This window comes from Lissotriton vulgaris, chromosome 4_1, assembly GCF_964263255.1.
Source record: "Lissotriton vulgaris chromosome 4_1, aLisVul1.2, whole genome shotgun sequence".
Classification (NCBI taxonomy): Eukaryota; Metazoa; Chordata; class Amphibia; order Caudata; family Salamandridae; genus Lissotriton; species Lissotriton vulgaris.
In genome coordinates this window covers 1,248,900,633-1,248,916,461 of record NC_141691.1, presented here as the reverse complement: position 1 = coordinate 1,248,916,461, position 15,829 = coordinate 1,248,900,633, and the positions used below count along the sequence as shown (strand labels likewise).

Below are 15,829 nucleotides of genomic sequence, written 5' to 3'. Positions count from 1 at the left end.
GAACATGTGAGTTTGTTGTTTGAAAAGAATTTACCTGGATAAGGCAGTCATCTACATATGGAAAATTTTGAATTACTTCCAGACGAAGGTGTGCGGCCACCGGTGCTAGGACCTTTGTAAAAACACCGGGTGCTCAACGCAGTCCAAACGGAAGGACTCTGAATTGAAAGTCCCTGCCAGCCACTCTGAACCGTAAACATTTTCTGCGTCTGGGTAGGATTGGCACGTGAAAATAAGCGTCATGGAAGTCGAGGGTGGCCATGTGATCCCCTGCCGAAAGTAGTTGAAGGATTTCTTGAAGTGTTAACATTCGGAAAGATAACTTTTTCAGGTATTTATTGAGGGCGCGAAGGTCGAGAATAGGGCGCCATTCTCCCGACTTCTTTAGTATCAGGAAAAATCTTGAAGAAAATCCTGTTCCTCTTTGTAAAGGAGGGACCTTGTCGACTGCTCCTTTTCGAATCATTAGATTTATTTGGGGAAAAAGCTCCTTGAGATGAGCAGGAGTTGGGCCTTTGGGAGGAGAGTTTGGGGGAATCTTTATGAACTCTAGAACATGGCCTCAGGCCACTATATCCAGAACCCACTTGTCTGTAGTAATTGCGGACCAGTTCGAGTAGAATTGTGATATTTTTCCTCCAACTTTTGACTGGGGGGACGCAGAAATGATGGCAGGTGACGGGTCTCATTGATTTTTAGTTGAATCCTGTCCACAGTAGGAGGGCTACCTTCTTGATTGCGAGTAGGAGTTACCTTGCTGTCCGTATGATTGCTGCCTGTAGGGCTGGTATCTCTGATTACCTTGAGAGGTTTGGTATGACCTTTGTTGGTTGTAACCTCCTCTATTAGAGAAGGATCCATGCCCTTTAGCATCTCGAAAGGACGACTTGCGAAATTGAAGGCTACCAAGAGATCTCCGTGTCTTTTTTAATAGCCTGAAGGGCCTCAGACATGCTGGCCAAATAGTAACTCCCCATCAAACGGCATGTCAAAGATTTTTGCTTGGACCTCTTGGAGAAAAGATGTAGATTTCAGCCAACCTTGTCTCCTTAGCACTGCTGCACCCACTAACTGTCTGAATCCTGTGGATGCAACATCCACGACTGCGTCAATTATTTCCGCAGAGGTACACTCTCCTTCTTGTAAGATCTTCAAGGGCTCGGACTTGGAAGGTTCTGGCAGCATGTTAACATAGGGGGCGATGTCTGACCACATCTGCCTGTCAAATCTCCCTAATATGGCTAGGGAATTTGCGGCACGGACAGTCGTCGCTGCCTTAATGGAAACTTTCTACCCAATCGAATCCAGCCGTCTGCCATCTCTGTCTGGTGGAGCTGTTACAGGCGAAGAGGAATTCCTGGCCCGTCTCTGCGCCGCTTGGGCGATGACCGACGATACAGAAAAGGGGGTGGTGATGAACAGAGTGTCTGAATTAAGCAGACCACTCTTACCCAGTCAAGAGATCAGGGCTTAATCCATCACCGTTTTTTAGCTCACTGCATCACCCCAGTTCAGAACCTGGCTATATGCAAATTAGCCTGACCCTGTGCCTCATGGGAACAGGGCAAGCCAAACTACCAAGCCAATTCTTCACTGGTAAGGAGACAAGCTTCCGGGGACCGGTTTCTGGCATTTCAGCCGTCGTCGGCCCGGCTTGCTTGAATCCTGGTGGTGCAGTGAGCAAGTGACTCATGTCTGAGTATACCCTGCCACACCTGTAGTGGCCAGAAACGATACAGAAAAGGGGGTGGTGATGAACAGAGTGTCTGAATTAAGCAGACCACTCTTACCCAGTCAAGAGATCAGGGCTTAATCATCACCGTTTTTTAGCTCACTGCATCACCCCAGTTCAGAACCTGGCTATATGCAAATTAGCCTGACCCTGTGCCTCATGGGAACAGGGCAAGCCAAACTACCAAGCCAATTCTTCACTGGCAGGGAGACAAGCTTCCGGGGACCGGTTTCTGGCATTTCAGCCGTCGTCGGCCCGGCTTGCTTGAATCCTGGTGGTGCAGTGAGCAAGGGACTCATGTCTGAGTATACCCTGCCACACCTGTAGTGGCCAAAAACGATACAGAAAAGGGGGTGGTGATGAACAGAGTGTCTGAATTAAGCAGACCACTCTTACCCAGTCAAGAGATCAGGGCTTAATCCATCACCGTTTTTTAGCTCACTGCATCACCCCAGTTCAGAACCTGGCTATATGCAAATTAGCCTGACCCTGTGCCTCATGGGAACAGTGCAAGCCAAACTACCAAGCCAATTCTTCACTGGTAAGGAGACAAGCTTCCGGGGACCGGTTTCTGGCATTTCAGCCGTCGTCGGCCCGGCTTGCTTGAATCCTGGTGGTGCAGTGAGCAAGGGACTCATGTCTGAGTATACCCTGCCACACCTGTAGTGGCCAAAAACGATACAGAAAAGGGGGTGGTGATGATGAACAGAGTGTCTGAATTAAGCAGACCACTCTTACCCAGTCAAGATGACCGAATCAGCTTTTGGCTGACCTATGAGGCATGCAGGTGAGTTGCTTGGTGCCTTATATTTTTTGTCTAATCGAGGTAAGACTGCAGGAAGAGAATTAGGTGCTGTCATGATCTTTAACCCTTCCTTCCAGATGAAGTCTATGATGGGAATGGTCCGTATTTGTCTTCGTGGTTGATCAAAGCACTCATCCGTAATAAGGAGGGAGTAACAAGCCTATAATGAATCCAAAGGCAGCATTTAGGAAGGACAAAGACACAAGCCAATGAAAAATATGGGCGGGGAGTGGGTGGGGCTTCCCTCACATACTGAACTACAGCAGATCTTCACCAGAGCAGCGCTTGCACGCCGACTCTAGACTCAACCTAATTATTAGGATTTGGTAGCTCAGATCTGCCAATCCTGGGAGAGGTCTAGTTATACCAGTGCCACCACTTGTATCCCCCCTTCTAAATGTGAGCACTGACTGGAGAGACATTGCAACAAAACTATACAAACCGTTTTATCCATGTGCTATTAGAAAGTGGGCGATTAACCAGTTGAACCAGATTAACCAGTTGAACCAGTTTCTTAATCGAACTTTTACCTTTTTTACCATGGCACATATCTTCGCTCATCTAAAACTGAACAGTATGTTTAAAAGGTTTATGAGACATAAATCATATTTTATCTTGCACATTTCAGAAAATAGACAACAACTAGGATTAGTTAGCCTTTTATTTCTCACACAACATTTTGAGGTTAGGACATGTTTGATGCAATTTTCTATGCTTACCTGTTTAGTGCAGTGTGCCAGGGCAAGCACTTCAATGTCGACATACTCGAGTCAGGGCTGCATCTTAGAGAGAGTCTATCGTTTAAAAGATAAAAACTCATTCTTGCAACCGCAGTCTTAACTTCTCCATGCGACATTGCATGGTTGATAGAGTCCAGGCAGTCTTGAAGTCCACTGGCAATATGCGTAACTCTCAGTGTAACAATCTCTTCATAAGATAACATCAATGTGTCTAAAAATCTGAAAGTGTATCAAGAAAAGTATGAGAATTCAAACATGTTATCATGTAAACTAACATGAATTATGTGACGTCAAAAACTATTATAAAATGGGAAGCAAGTTACTGAAGGTATTAGACACCAATTCAAAAACCTTTGGGAGGAAGCAGCAGAATAATGTTGTCATTAAGGCTATTACAGGAAAAAAGAATAACTAGCATTCCCAGAAGCAGTGCTTCGATTGTAAAAAAAATAAAAATAGGTGGCGAGACTCTCGTCAGGACACCGCAGCTTGCAGCACACATTGCCCCTACCATGCTGCCAATGATAGTAACAATACAACTACGAACCATCACACGCCTCAAAGTTTGTCAATTTGGAATATTCCAGGCCACCATAGCTATAATAATGGTTTGGCTGGCAGGTAATAGTCATTTTTAATGTATATTGAATTGAAAAACAGAAGTAGAGGAACCATTTTTGGCTTTACAAATGCAACGTGATGACAAAAATCTGAAAGAACTTTTTAACATGTTTATAGAGACCCAAAGTAAATAAAAAGGTAATTTTTGACTTAGGCTCACCGTAGTTTTTGTATCAGGACCAATAGTCACACTTTAGCAGATCGCCCAGCTTTATGCAGTGCCAACCATATACATCAAAAGGCATGTCTAAGGTCCACACTTGTAGCAGGACTTTGGTTGAGCCACATTAAAAAGCTGCGATAACCAGCTGTATAAACCCAGATTTAGTCATCACTAAGGCCCTCATGACTCACTGTATAGTGCATAGAAAGAATCAGCCAAAATTGCAGCTCCTTGTTCTCATTCTGTTGCATGCAAAATAGGGATCCACTTCTTCATTATGTTTTACTTCTTCCCTTTGTATTTTCTCACAGCAGCCAAAAAGAAAAATTAACTGTAATGCACACCATAAATGACAGCTTTTTCAAAAAGCATCAGGGATCTTTCTCTTTCACTCTGGAAGGATTGTTGTAGCTGGTCATGCACTAGATGGCCATGTTGTAGCAGCCACAAGTATCACTGGATCCAGTCTGCATTGTGAATGTGAAGATTGTGGTGCAAAATCTGCATCATTAGGTTTTCTTTTCTGCTTTGCAACCAATGCTGGAGTTTACAGCTCCCAAATATGATTCAGAATAGAGATGGAGTTGAATCCTAAGAGGGCGTATTCTTTGGTTTGTTCCAGAAAGCAATAATATCAATGCACACAGACTCACCTCATCTGGAGATGTTAAAGAACTTTTTGGCCTCAAAGTTCTGACCAGAAATGCAGGTGTTGGTGATTTGGTCAATGTAATGGTGAAAAGGATATCATGAGCTTGAACACTTTGGACAGAAATTTCCAGTGATTATTTTTTAGAATGCGGAGAAAGTAATAATAGAAGTGCCAAGATATGACAGAATATAATACCATGCTCTCCTCATCTACAGCCCTTGAGGTAACGTCCTCTGGCATATGCTGGGCAAATCTAGGCTCCAAAAAAAGTAGAGCCTACTGAACTGTTAAGCATGATGTCTTTTTGTAGAGCATGTGTTCACTCTCTTGGCAGTATAGAAAGATAAAGGATGTTTATTGTTTACAAACCAAATTAAACTCATTCTTTCAACCTATGCAGAATTAAAAGTACAGTGGACCAGCCTGGATTTGAACATGTGACCATGGTGGTCCAACTCTGATTTCTTGAGTGGATGTATTGGTCTAATAAGCCACGAGACCTGGCTGAGAGAGGGAAACACTGTATGCATGGAAAATAAGATTTTCTGAAAGAGCTTTAAAAAATGTAGGGGCACATGCATCAAGCCTTTTTCGATTCGCAAACGTGCCGATTCACAGAATCAGCCTTTTTGCAAATGGAAAAAGGCCTTTTCTTATGCATGTAGGTTTTCGCAATCACAATTTAGGCAATCGCAATTATTTGTGATAACCTAAATTGCAAATGCATTTAGAGTATCGCAATTTGCGATTTCCTATTGCCGATGCATGTAGCCTTTCCTAAATTTTAACTGTGCATTTAGGATACGCTAATTACCATCAACTTCAAGTTGATGGTAATATGTGCATGCTTTCAAAAATGCATTTTTCAAAGTGCATTTACATGTGCTTCACATGTGCATACTTACCTTTTTTGTGGGGTGCTTCAGGGGAGCATTAGGCCCGGGCACCCTTGCATTTGCATTAATTATTTGCAATTACCAATTTGGTAATTGCAATTAGCGAATGCAATACCATTCATTCCTATGGGCCGCTAGGCCCATAGGAATGAATGGAGTCACATTACCCAATAGCGATTTAACATTCCCGAATCGTTATTAGGTAATGTTAAGGAATGGCAAATTGATTTGAGATTCCTACATAAATTGCATTTAGTGATTCCCAAATAACTAAACGGTAACATTCACTATTTGGGAATCGCAAAATACAGGATTGAAGCATGTGCCCCATAGAGTCTTCTTCTTACTCCTCTTCCACAGCCTAGGTCACTACTCGTGGATATCCAACGTCGCTCAAGAAGAACAAGTTACTTACCTTGGGTAAAGATATATCTGTAAGAGACATTAGTTAGATATAGATTCCTTACCTTAGAATTATCCCAGGCGTCAGACTGGATCCGGAAAGGTTTTCGTCAACAGTACATCTGCGCGTCGGAAGGTGGGGTCAGTCGGCTTCACATCCGTCGCTGGCGTCGTGTCGCTGGAATGACGTCGCGGCAGCTACTTAGACGCCGCCCTCGCCCACTGACGTCAGTTCTGTTCACGACTTTCCACGGCAGAAACGCAGAGCCATGCAAGACACTGACCACTGGTGCACAAAACTAGAGCCCTTAAAGGATATCCTTAACACTAGAAATCAGTTTGCAGAACGAGGAGGATGGGTGGGACGGTAAGGAATCTTTAACTAACTAATGTCTCTTACAGATATATTGTTACCGAAGGTAAGTAACTTGGACATCTGAAAGAAACACGTTAGTTATAGATTCATTACCTTAGAATAGATACCCCAGTAATACCAACCCCGGAAGTGGGTCTGCGAACCAAGTTCACACCAGAAAGTCCTGGAGAACAGAACGGCCAAAGAAGCCGTCTCTCCGGACTTGACTGTCCAGGCAGTAGTTCTTGGTGAACATGTGCAATGAATCCCACATAGCCGCCTGACAGATGTCGTTCAGAGGAACACCACGTCCCAGGGTAGTAGTGGCTGCAGTCGCCCTGGTGGAATGGGAGCGCAGCCCCACTGGAGGCTCCTTCTAAGCAAGAGAATAGCATGTTTTGCTACATAAAACGACCCATCGGGAGATAGTCCGCTTGTGTACGGCCCGAACTTTCTTGACACCCACGTATCAAACAAAGAGCTGGTCATCCACCAGGAACTGCTTGGTGCGACCCAGGTAGAAGAAAAGCGCCCGTTTTGGGTCCAGACGGTGGAGCATCTCTTCCTCTTTTGAAGGATGCCGAGGCGGACAGAAGGTGGGCAAAGTGATGGTCTGTCCAATGTGAAAAGCAGTGACAACTTTGGGCAAGAAGGATGGACGAGTTCGGAGGACAACTTTGTCTGGATGCACAGAGAAAAAAGGATGCTTAGAAGAAAGTGCCTGGAGCTGACTCACTCGTCTGGCAGACGTGATGGCCACCAGGAATGAAGTTTTAAGAGTCAGAAGCCTGAAAGGACAGTTGTGAAGCGGCTCAAGGGGAGCGCAAATTAAATAGGTTCAAAACCTTGTTTAAGTCCCAATGAGGCATAACAAAGGGAACAGGAGAAAAGAGATGAGTTATGCCCGTTGAGAAACGATTTACAACTGGGGAAAAGGGAAGGCTAATCTGGAAGCCAGAGGAAGGCAGAGATGGCTGAGAGATAGCCCTCGATAGTGCCCAGAGCAGAGCTCTGCTGGGCCAAAGAAAGAAGGAACAAGAGAACCTCAAAAAGAGGGGCAGAGAGGGGATCCACAGCCTTTGCTATGTACCATGCCACAAATGTGTTCCACCGGCAGGTGTATACCGTCTTAGTGGAGGGACGCCTGGCGGCCAGAATGACATCACAGGCTTCGGGAGGCAGGTAGAAATACATCAACTGCTGCTGCTCAATCTCCATTGAGGTAGTGAATGCTGGACAAGTTCGGGTGGAGGACCGTCCCCTGTTGCTGTGACAGAAGATCCTCCCGAAGAGGCAGACGGGTTGGAGGATCGATGGCCATGTTGAGCAGCTCGGGATACCAGACTCTTGGTGCCCAATCCAGAGCCACAAGAATGACTTGGGTCCTGTCACGCCTGATCTTCTTCAGCACACTGGGAAGTAGTTGTATAGGCAGACAACAGACTGCAACCCCACTCGTGACGAAAAGCATCGCCTAGCGAGTGCTGCCTTGGAAATTCCAAAACGCAGAATTGCTGACATTGCGGGTTCTCTTCGGTGGCGATTAGATCTAACCAAGGCTCTCCCCACTTTCGAAAGAGACCTTGCACCACCTCCGAGTTAAGACGCCATTCGTGATCCATCATGCACCTGCGGCTGAGTTCGTCGGCCCTGGCGTTCAGGGAACCTGCCAGGTGTTGAACCACCAGAGATATGCCTTGATGTTCCAGCCATGTCCAGAGGCGAAGGGCCTCTTGACATAGGGTCCACAACCCCACCCAGCCCTGTTTGTCACAGTACCACATGGCGGTGGTGTTGTCCATGAACACCTGCACTACTCTTCCCCGGACAGAGGGAAGGAATGCCTTGAGTGCAAGACAGATCGTCCGAAGCTCCAGAAAGTTTATATGGAGCTCAGACTCCTCCATAGGCCAGAGGCCTCCGATCTCCGCCTCTCCTATGTGGCCGCACCATCCTAGAAGGGATGCCTCTGTCACCACTGTAAGTTCTGGTTGGGGAAGCGAGAGGGACCTGTCGTTGACCCAATTCCCGTGCGGGAGCCACCACTGCAGTTGTCTGTAATGCCCCCTGAGATCTGAACGCAGTCGGACAGATTCCCCTGATGCTGTGCCCACTGGAACTTCGGGTCCCAATGCAGAGCCTGCATATGCCATCTGGTACGATCGACTAGCAGGACGCTTGAGACCATGAGGCCCAGCAGCCTCAGGGTCATTCTGACAGATACCCGGGATAGAGGCTGAAAGATCAGAATCATAGTCTGAATATCCTAGGCTTGCTGTTCGGGAGGATAGACCCAAAACCGCGCAGTTTCCGGAACCGCTCCGATGAAGAGGAGCTTCTGAGAGGGATCCAGGTGTGACTTCAGCATATTGATGGAGAACCCCAGTGAATGCAGTAGGTCTGCCGTAGTCTGGAGGTGGGAGATGATTGCTTTGCGCGAGCCCACCTTCAACAACCAATCGTCGAGATAGGGGAAGACAAACCCCTGATCGACGCAGATGGGCTACGACCACCGCCATCACTTTTGTGAACACCTGAGGGGCACTGGTAAGGTCAAAGAGGAGCACAGTAAACTAAAAATGCTTGTGGCCTACCGTGAACCGCAGGTAACGCCGGTGGGCCGGCAGGACGGGGATGTGAAAATAAGCGTCCTGCAAGTCCAACGCTACCATCCAGTCTGGCGGGTCAGGGACAGACAAGAACTGAGTAAGCGTCAACATCTTGAACGTCTCCTTCAGGAGGAAGCGGTTGACGTTCCTGAGGTCCAAGATGGGACACAGGCCCTTGTCTTTCTTGGGAGGCAGAAACCTACTTCTGGGACAGGAAAGCACTCAATGGCTCCCTTGGCCAAGAGAGCTGTAACTTCCTGCTGCAAAAGGGTCTGGTGATCCTCCGACATGCGGCGGTATTGCCGTGGCATGGCTGGAGGGGTAGCCTCGAAGGGCAGTGAGTAGCCCATTCGAACTATCTGCAAAACCCACCTGTCCGACGTGATGATGCGCCAGTGGAGGAGGTGATGGCGAATCCTGTAGCCCACTGGCGTTTGTTGGGCCTGAAATGTCGGACTAGGAAGGTTTGGAGGCTGCTGCCGGCGAGGAGGGCTTAGTGGACTGGTCCATCTACTGGCCCCCGGAACCACGACGGTTGCTCCCATGTCCCGCCACGTGAAGGTTGGGTAACTTGCAGCGGGCTGTGGCCCTGGGGGTACGTAGCAGGGCACCTCTTCCGTAGCCACAAAATGGGTGAAAAGCAGACTGCGTGGGGCGGGTTGAGATGCCCAAGGACTTGACCGTAGCCTGTGAGTCCTTGAAGCGATCTAGAGCATTGTCTGCTTTGTCGCCAAAAAAGGCGACGGCCATCAAAGGGTATGTCCATCAAGGTGTTCTGGAAATCCCCTGAAAAAATAGTCGCCCTCATCCAGGCGTAGCAATGAAGCACTACTGGCATGGAAATGGTTCTGCCCAGAGAGTCTGCGGTATCCAGCCCACAACGTTTCCCAAACTATGCTGCATCCCTCCTGGCGGCAATAGCCTGGGAGAGCACTGTCCAAGATAACAAGGCCAGTCCATTGTTAGATCATGCTGTGGTTTACTGGTCAAACAGCCAGGTCTTTAACTTTTTACGGAATAGTAAAAGAGATTGCGTTGACCTAATAGAAAGTGGAACAGTGTTCCAAAGTCTGGCTGCAGTGACAATGAATCATCTGTCCCCCCTGGAGACAGTCTTGGTTCGTGGTACTACCAGTTGATGCGATGTCGTGGATCTAAGTTGTCTGGTAGGATAATAGACTGTGAGCTGATCTATGAGGAACTGTGAACCTTGTTTGTGTACGGCTTTGAATGCCAGGCAGAGAGTCTTGAATTTAATTAGGTTTTTAATGATCAACCAGTGGTAATTCCGAATTGTTTGAGCAATTGGTTTAAATTTGGGGGTCCTGGAGAGCAATACAGCGTTGTGTCAATGTCGGTCCGACTCTGGGATGGATGCCGGGGTCGACGCCGCTGGGGGGCCTACCGGCGTCGAATGCGGTAATTGTGCCGGAGGAAGCGGCGCAGGAGGAGGCGTAATGAGGTCAACCGGCGCCGATCGGATCAGGCCATGTCTGAACTGGGGTGGCGGAGTGAGCTAAAGAACGGTTATGGATTAAACCCAGATCAGTTGACTGGGGGTGAGTGTTTGTATTGTCAACGCTTCGTCCATCATCCCCTTTGGTTTTTCTTTGTTCGCCCTAAGTTGGCAGGGTATGCTCAGACGTGAGTCCCTTGCTCACATTGCCACTGGATTCAACCAAGCCCGGCTGAAGACGGCTGGAATGCCAGAAACCGGTCCTGGGAAGCTTGATTCCGGTCCAGGGAAGTCATGGCTTGGCAGTTTGGGCTGAACTGTTCCCATGAGGCACAAGGTCAGTCTGATTTGCATATGGCCATGTCTGAACTGGGGTGGCGGAGTGAGCTAAAGAACGGTGATGGATTAAACCCAGATCAGTTGACTGGGGGTGAGTGTTTGTATTGTCAACGCTCCGTCCATCAGCCCCTTTGGTTTTTCTTTGTTCGCCCAAAGTTGGCAGGGTATGCTCAGATGTGAGTCCCATGCTAACTTTGCCACTGGATTCAAGCAAGCCCGGCTGAAGACGGCTGGAATGCCAGAAACCGGTCCTGGGAAGCTTGATTCCGGTCCAGGGAAGACATGGCTTGGCAGTTCGGGCTGGACTGTTCCCATGAGACGCAGGGTCAGACTGATTTGCATATGGCCATGTCTGAACTGGGGTGGCGGAGTGAGCTAAAGAACGGTGATGGAGTAAACCCAGATGAGTTGACTGGGGGTGAGTGTTTGTATTGTCAACGCTCCGTCCATCATCCCCTTTGGTTTTTCTGGACCCAAGGAGAGCCTGCGGCGCCAGGGGCGGAGCTGTCGGCAGAGAAGACCTAGGCCCCCCCAACCGGTTCCACAGGGCCTGAAGGCACGCCGGCAGGTCCGGGCCGCCCAAAGATGGCATGCATTGCCTCGTAGAACGTACGAAGCTGGGCAGGATTCGCTCCAGGTCCCGGAAAGGGAGGGAAACGCGGAGTCGACTCTTCAGGCTTCACACACAGAGCCACGGGAAGGGCACCACCCACATCCCTTGTCAGATCAGCCGACCGACGCGGAGAAGTCAAACAGCGACAATGCTTCTTCGACTTCTTCTTATGCTTCGACTTACCCAACCCCGAATGCGAAGACTTCGATGACTTGGACAAATGGTGGTGGCTCCAGGACTGGTCCCTCGACCTCCCTTGCGACTGGGACCACGAACGGTGCGAAGGTGACTGCCGGCGCTCAAGCAGCTTTCGGGACCGCTCCCCCAAAGCCTTCGGAGCACGACTTGGGGTCGTGGCTGGGCTCCAGGCAAAAAGAGGCACACGCGATGCAGATCTGTCACCAACACCAGTTGGTTACAGGAACCGCAGGTTTTGAAGCGGGCATCCCTCGTGCACCAGGAGTCGAAGACTCAAAAAAGAAGTCTGCGCTGGCTGGTGCGGAAAAAGAAAGAACTGACGTCAGCGTGCGAGAGCAGCGTCTAAGTAGCTGTCGCGACGTCATCCCGGCGACACGACGCCAACGACGGACGCGGAGCCGACCGATGCCACCGTCCGACTCGCAGAGGTACTGCTGACGAAAAACTTTCTGGATCCAGTCTGACGCCTGTGGGTAATTCTAAGGTAAGGAATCTATAACCAATGTGTTTCTTTAGAATAATGAGGCTTTTTGTTTTATTTTCACAAACATCTGCAAGTGCAAGGTTTTTGGCTTTGGAGGAGACTGTTGGGGGGAGAAACTTTCACCGGAGCAGAGGAGGTGGTTGTAGGGAAGATGGATGGGAACGATCTAGAATATTTAAGTTCTGAATTTTGGTGGTAGAGGGCACTTCAAACACTGAGTTCTTGGCGATGTGCCAGGAGATAGGGATGCTCAAACTCCACACAGACTTGTCAAAGAAGAGCAGTTTCTTTTTCTCACCTCACACTATGCATATTATCCCCCTTCCTTTATCCTATTAAGTGCAAGATATCTGTATTATCTTGCTTTTAGTGCTTCGAAAACTAAAAATCTTTGTAAACCCGGGAATTCTTAGATGACAAAGTGAGAATTTACAGTTATGCCAATCTATATAGTGGTGAGAAGGATGGATGTTATGGGCTATGACGGCAAGTAATAAACATAAATAACAGCATGTAGTTGGAATCAATGTGGTAAAAATTGACTTCAGCACGTTGCTAATATTGCTGGTGGTGGTGAGTTAGTTGTTAATACGGTTAAACATTAGCCCTCAGCATTTTTAAGAAAAGGAGGAGGGAGTGAATATATAGAAGTGGTGCGGTTTAAGTTGCAGGTTCAGGTATTTAAATTTGGGCACCCTATAACAAGAAAATAGACCAGGGGGCATATGATGACGAGATATAAAAAGTTCAAGAGCAGACATATGTGGCAGTGAAAGGGTGAGATATTTAATAATAGCTGCAGCCAACAGGTTTGAGGATAGAAGGCAGGAGAGAAAGGCAGGATGGGGCAAATAGAGGTTTTGGGCTGTACTGTAGCCTTTGTATAGCACCCACTACACCTGTGTGGGCCTCTGAAGGGCTTACCCATATGGATATAGGGGGTGTGACTGGAAGGATGATGCTTTAATTTTGAACTTAAGTGGGAACTGTTTTCATATTGAGAGTGATGTGTGCATTATCGAGGTACAAGATGTAGAGCTTGGCGTGTGAGAGACATGAGCAAATTACAAAATAATAATAAGGACTAACAAGCTTAGCCACAAGGGTAGTGGGAACTCTTATCCTCTCAAAAATTCACTACGGCAATGCATTACTTTGGGGAATTGACCAGTATCAGACTGCTAAACTCCAGTCATTGCAGAATGCTGCAGTGTGAGTACTACTTAATATCCTTAAATAACACTCCATTTCCGCCAGCATTAGGAAACTTCTTTGGCTCCCAATCCAACAGCGCGTAGAATTTAAAGCCCTTTGTCTGGTACATAAGGCGCTGTATGGTGGGGGAGCCATGGATATGCGGAAACTAGTTCTCTGGTATTCCCAGTGACGGTATCTTAGATCAGCCAATACAGGGCTAGTTCAGGCTCCCAAGACTCAAAAAAACTGATGGGGTTGCAAAAGTTTCTCTCACCGGGCAGCCAAATTGTGGAACAAGCTGACGATTATTATTAGGCTACAGTCCAACAGGCTTCTCTTTAGGAAAAATGGTCAAGACCTGGCTTTACCCCCTCAATAAACTTTGGTTAAACCTGGGCAATTGAAACACGTCACCCCTAGAGCCAAGACGCTTCGGCATTTGTGCGCTTTATAAATATGTCACTTACTTTCTTACTGTGTGCCTGTATACAAAAAAAGGGGGATAAGCAGCTATGGCGGAGTAATCCATATGGCAACAATCATCAAGAAGAGATTCTGTTGAAAGAGTAAAAGCTTTCCAATAGGGAAATAATGTGAAATGGCTATAAAAGTAGTAGACAAGCACCAGTTTATTTTTCTTTTAATTTATAGTTGGCAGGGGGAGAAAATCATAAAGTAAAAGTACAAGATCTTGGCCTAATCAAGGCTGTAGCAAAGGATATAAAGAGACAGCTTTAGGATTAGAATTTTCAAAGTCTTTTGATGAGTAACTGTAAAATAAAATATTAAAAACTTACTGTTGTGTTTCAGTACCAGAGTCAATCGGCTTTAATAGGACTCCATCAATCCCATGGTACCATGAAATATTCCAGGCCATCTTTAGCATGTCAGACACGGGTTTTAAAGCCAAGCAGTCATCAGATAAAGGTAGGGGTACACAGTATGGGCTAACTACATGATGACCCATTACTGTTACAGGAAGATGAAAGCTTCAACCAAAATAAATACAAAAGAAAATTAGGAAAAGTGTGGTTTCATTTTTCAACCAAGTCTTGAGGAAAGCTAAACAAAATTATAAAGTTGTAAATCATGAGAATAAAGAAATACAGTACTTAAATAAAGTCTTCGATAAACACATAAAAATGATCGTATCTGAATGTTCCTCAATTAATACATATACTTGGTGGTGAGAGAATGTGTCTAAAAAGTACGTCACAACTAAGGCTGTCTGATCAGTTGACACTGCATGTGGAGATATGGGAAGAAATTCTAACTACAATACCAAAAACAAATAGCTGGTCGCAGGCTTTCAGTCTGGCCGTGAATGTCCTTGAGGCAAAAGAACTATGGGAATCAAGACTCCTGCATGCCCTCTTTAAAACATCTCTAAACAATCAATTCAAGAAGATCTTATGAAATAGGGATAAGAGAGACTTTAGTAAACAAAGTAACGAGTAGATGGTCATTGACTCTTATAAATAACCCCGCCCGCAATCATACTTAACTGCCTTACTGAGAATATTTTATTAAAAACAAATTTCTTCATGTGCATTTCCGACTATCTCAAACCACCCATTGCCTGCCAAATTGTCTTCTAAATGCAGGCTTTGTCATCTACACGTGGAAAGTCTAACTCATATCTTATCATCTTGCCCCAAACTGTTGACTCAAGGTAAGGCTTTAGCGTTCAACCTTTTTAATCAGAACCTGCTGCACACCTTAGTCTTTCGTTTAAAAGGTGAATGTCCCCGAGTGGTTGCGGCTTTCACAAAATGTATCATAAAAGCTGATAGGCTGTTGTCATAGAAAGGTTTAGATGCCGCAGTGAGAAGGAAGTACGATCGATAGGTCCCCATTAACGCTGTTCAATGTTTCCAATGTTCTCCGTTGCACACTGTTAGCGACTTTGCACAGTAACTTTAGCACTTTATTCTAGATATAATGAAAGTGGCATTGCATGACTTGATGAAGAACAACAAGATCCAAGGAAACACGAGGGAATACTATTGAGGAAATATCCAAATTTGATGCTTCTTACTATCATATTTCGTACTTTACTGCAGATTTTGCACCAAAAGGAAAGTGGACAGGTCCCTGTCAGATACAATGTTAATTGAAGATAGTTTACTATGAGGAGGTCCGCGCAATTTTTTTCTTCTTCTAACTTGACGTCTCTTTTTTCAGTTTTAGCAAATTTAATTTTGTCACACCTGCAATTTATATTTGGTATGGAAGAGGCAATGAAAGATAATTGGTAATAATGTGAAATAAGAGCATACAGGGCGAGACTGCTGTACAGAATGAGTCTTACTCTTTCCCTGTTTCTCTTTTATGCGACCCTTGCACTTTCAGCACATCTTGTGCTGTCACGTTTGCACTCTTCACTTTTATGGACAGGTCATTGTTAGATAAAATGCTGATTACAGATATGATAGTATGATGGGGATTGCGTAATTTTTTGGAGGAGTTCTTCCATTTTTAGCAAATTTTATCTTGCCACATTTGCACTTTATATCAGGCATATTGAAGGGGGAACCGTAAAGTAATAGTCAACAATGCAGAACAAA

The 15,829-nt window shown here is 46.2% G+C and overlaps 1 protein-coding gene across 1 annotated transcript in view; it reads right to left on the bottom strand.

The window, feature by feature from the left end:
- The window catches only part of RTTN (rotatin), a 1,129,552-nt gene that overhangs the window by 642,177 nt on the left and 471,546 nt on the right, over window positions 1-15,829 (bottom strand). Inside the window, exons 25-26 of the mRNA XM_086965450.1 lie at window positions 14,060-14,251; window positions 3,257-3,496 (exon numbers count right to left, since the gene is read on the bottom strand). Of these exons, the coding sequence (XP_086821576.1) occupies window positions 3,257-3,496; window positions 14,060-14,251 (432 nt within the window). The remainder of the gene's footprint in view (window positions 1-3,256; window positions 3,497-14,059; window positions 14,252-15,829) is intronic.